General features: G+C 16.8%; 1 protein-coding gene across 1 annotated transcript; it reads left to right on the top strand.

Annotated features, from left to right (window-relative positions):
- Nucleotides 1–241: 241 nt before the first annotated feature.
- Nucleotides 242–463, top strand: LOAG_15977 (hypothetical protein; the record flags this gene model as incomplete). The annotated part of the gene is made up of 1 exon (XM_003151465.1): nt 242–463. A coding segment is annotated over one exon (222 nt), but the record flags the coding sequence as incomplete, so codon positions are not given.
- Nucleotides 464–1,015: the final 552 nt, after the last annotated feature.

The raw sequence follows: 1,015 nt of genomic DNA, 5'->3' as shown, positions 1-1,015 counted from the left end.
GATATTTCTTATCATTATTATCATTACAAATGTTAATATCAATTGTGATAATATTTTTATCACTTCAATAAAAGAAAAATTTTTCATTTTAGAACAAATTAAATTTTTTTAACACTTAAAATATACAATCAAATAAATGATAAATTTGCTATTGGTTTATTCAAAAAAAAGACGTTTTAATAAAAAATGAAAGGAATTGATTTACAGGAAGAAGTATTTCTAATTGATTATCATATTATCAATGACTACTGATAATCAGAAATCAAAAGCACGAACAAATCGACGGATACTATTCCAATATCCGGCATTATCAAATGTTGAAATTGGTTTTTGTTATTTTATTGTTGGATGTAGTATGATTTATGCATGGAGTCAAGTTATAATTGCTAGTAATAAATATCAATTCCAATATTGGCATTCAATACGAATTAATCGATTACCATTCATTGGTGAACGATATATGGTAGATGTTTCATTTGTGAAAATATATTAATAATACATAAAATAAATGCATATTACTTTCTTTTTTCTTTTATGTTTTTTTTTTTAATTAGAATTCTTTAAATAATGATATTTAATGAAAAAATCAACTTCTACTCATATTTCAATGATAACATTTAGTAAAATAAATAATTAATCAAGTTACATTAATCTAAAATGTTTTATTAATTATTGAAAAAGTTTTACAAGATAATTTAATTCATGTAAAGTATGATAATAACGTTACATTTGAAGCAATGACTAAATACGGTTTTATAATAATGATTGTCATTAATATTATTATCTTTATCACTTTTACTGCTATTATCATTATTATTATTAACATTATTATTATTATTATTATTATTATTATTATTATTATTATTATCATTATTATTATTATTATTATTATTATTATTATTATTATTATTATTATTATTATTATTATTATTATTATTATTATTATTATTATTATTATTATTATTATTATTATTATTATTATTATTATTATTATTATTATTATTATTATTATTAT

Source organism: Loa loa (genome assembly GCF_000183805.2).
Source record: "Loa loa unplaced genomic scaffold supercont3.3405, whole genome shotgun sequence".
Taxonomy (NCBI): Eukaryota; Metazoa; Nematoda; class Chromadorea; order Rhabditida; family Onchocercidae; genus Loa; species Loa loa.
This window is presented reverse-complemented; position numbering and strand designations above follow the sequence as displayed.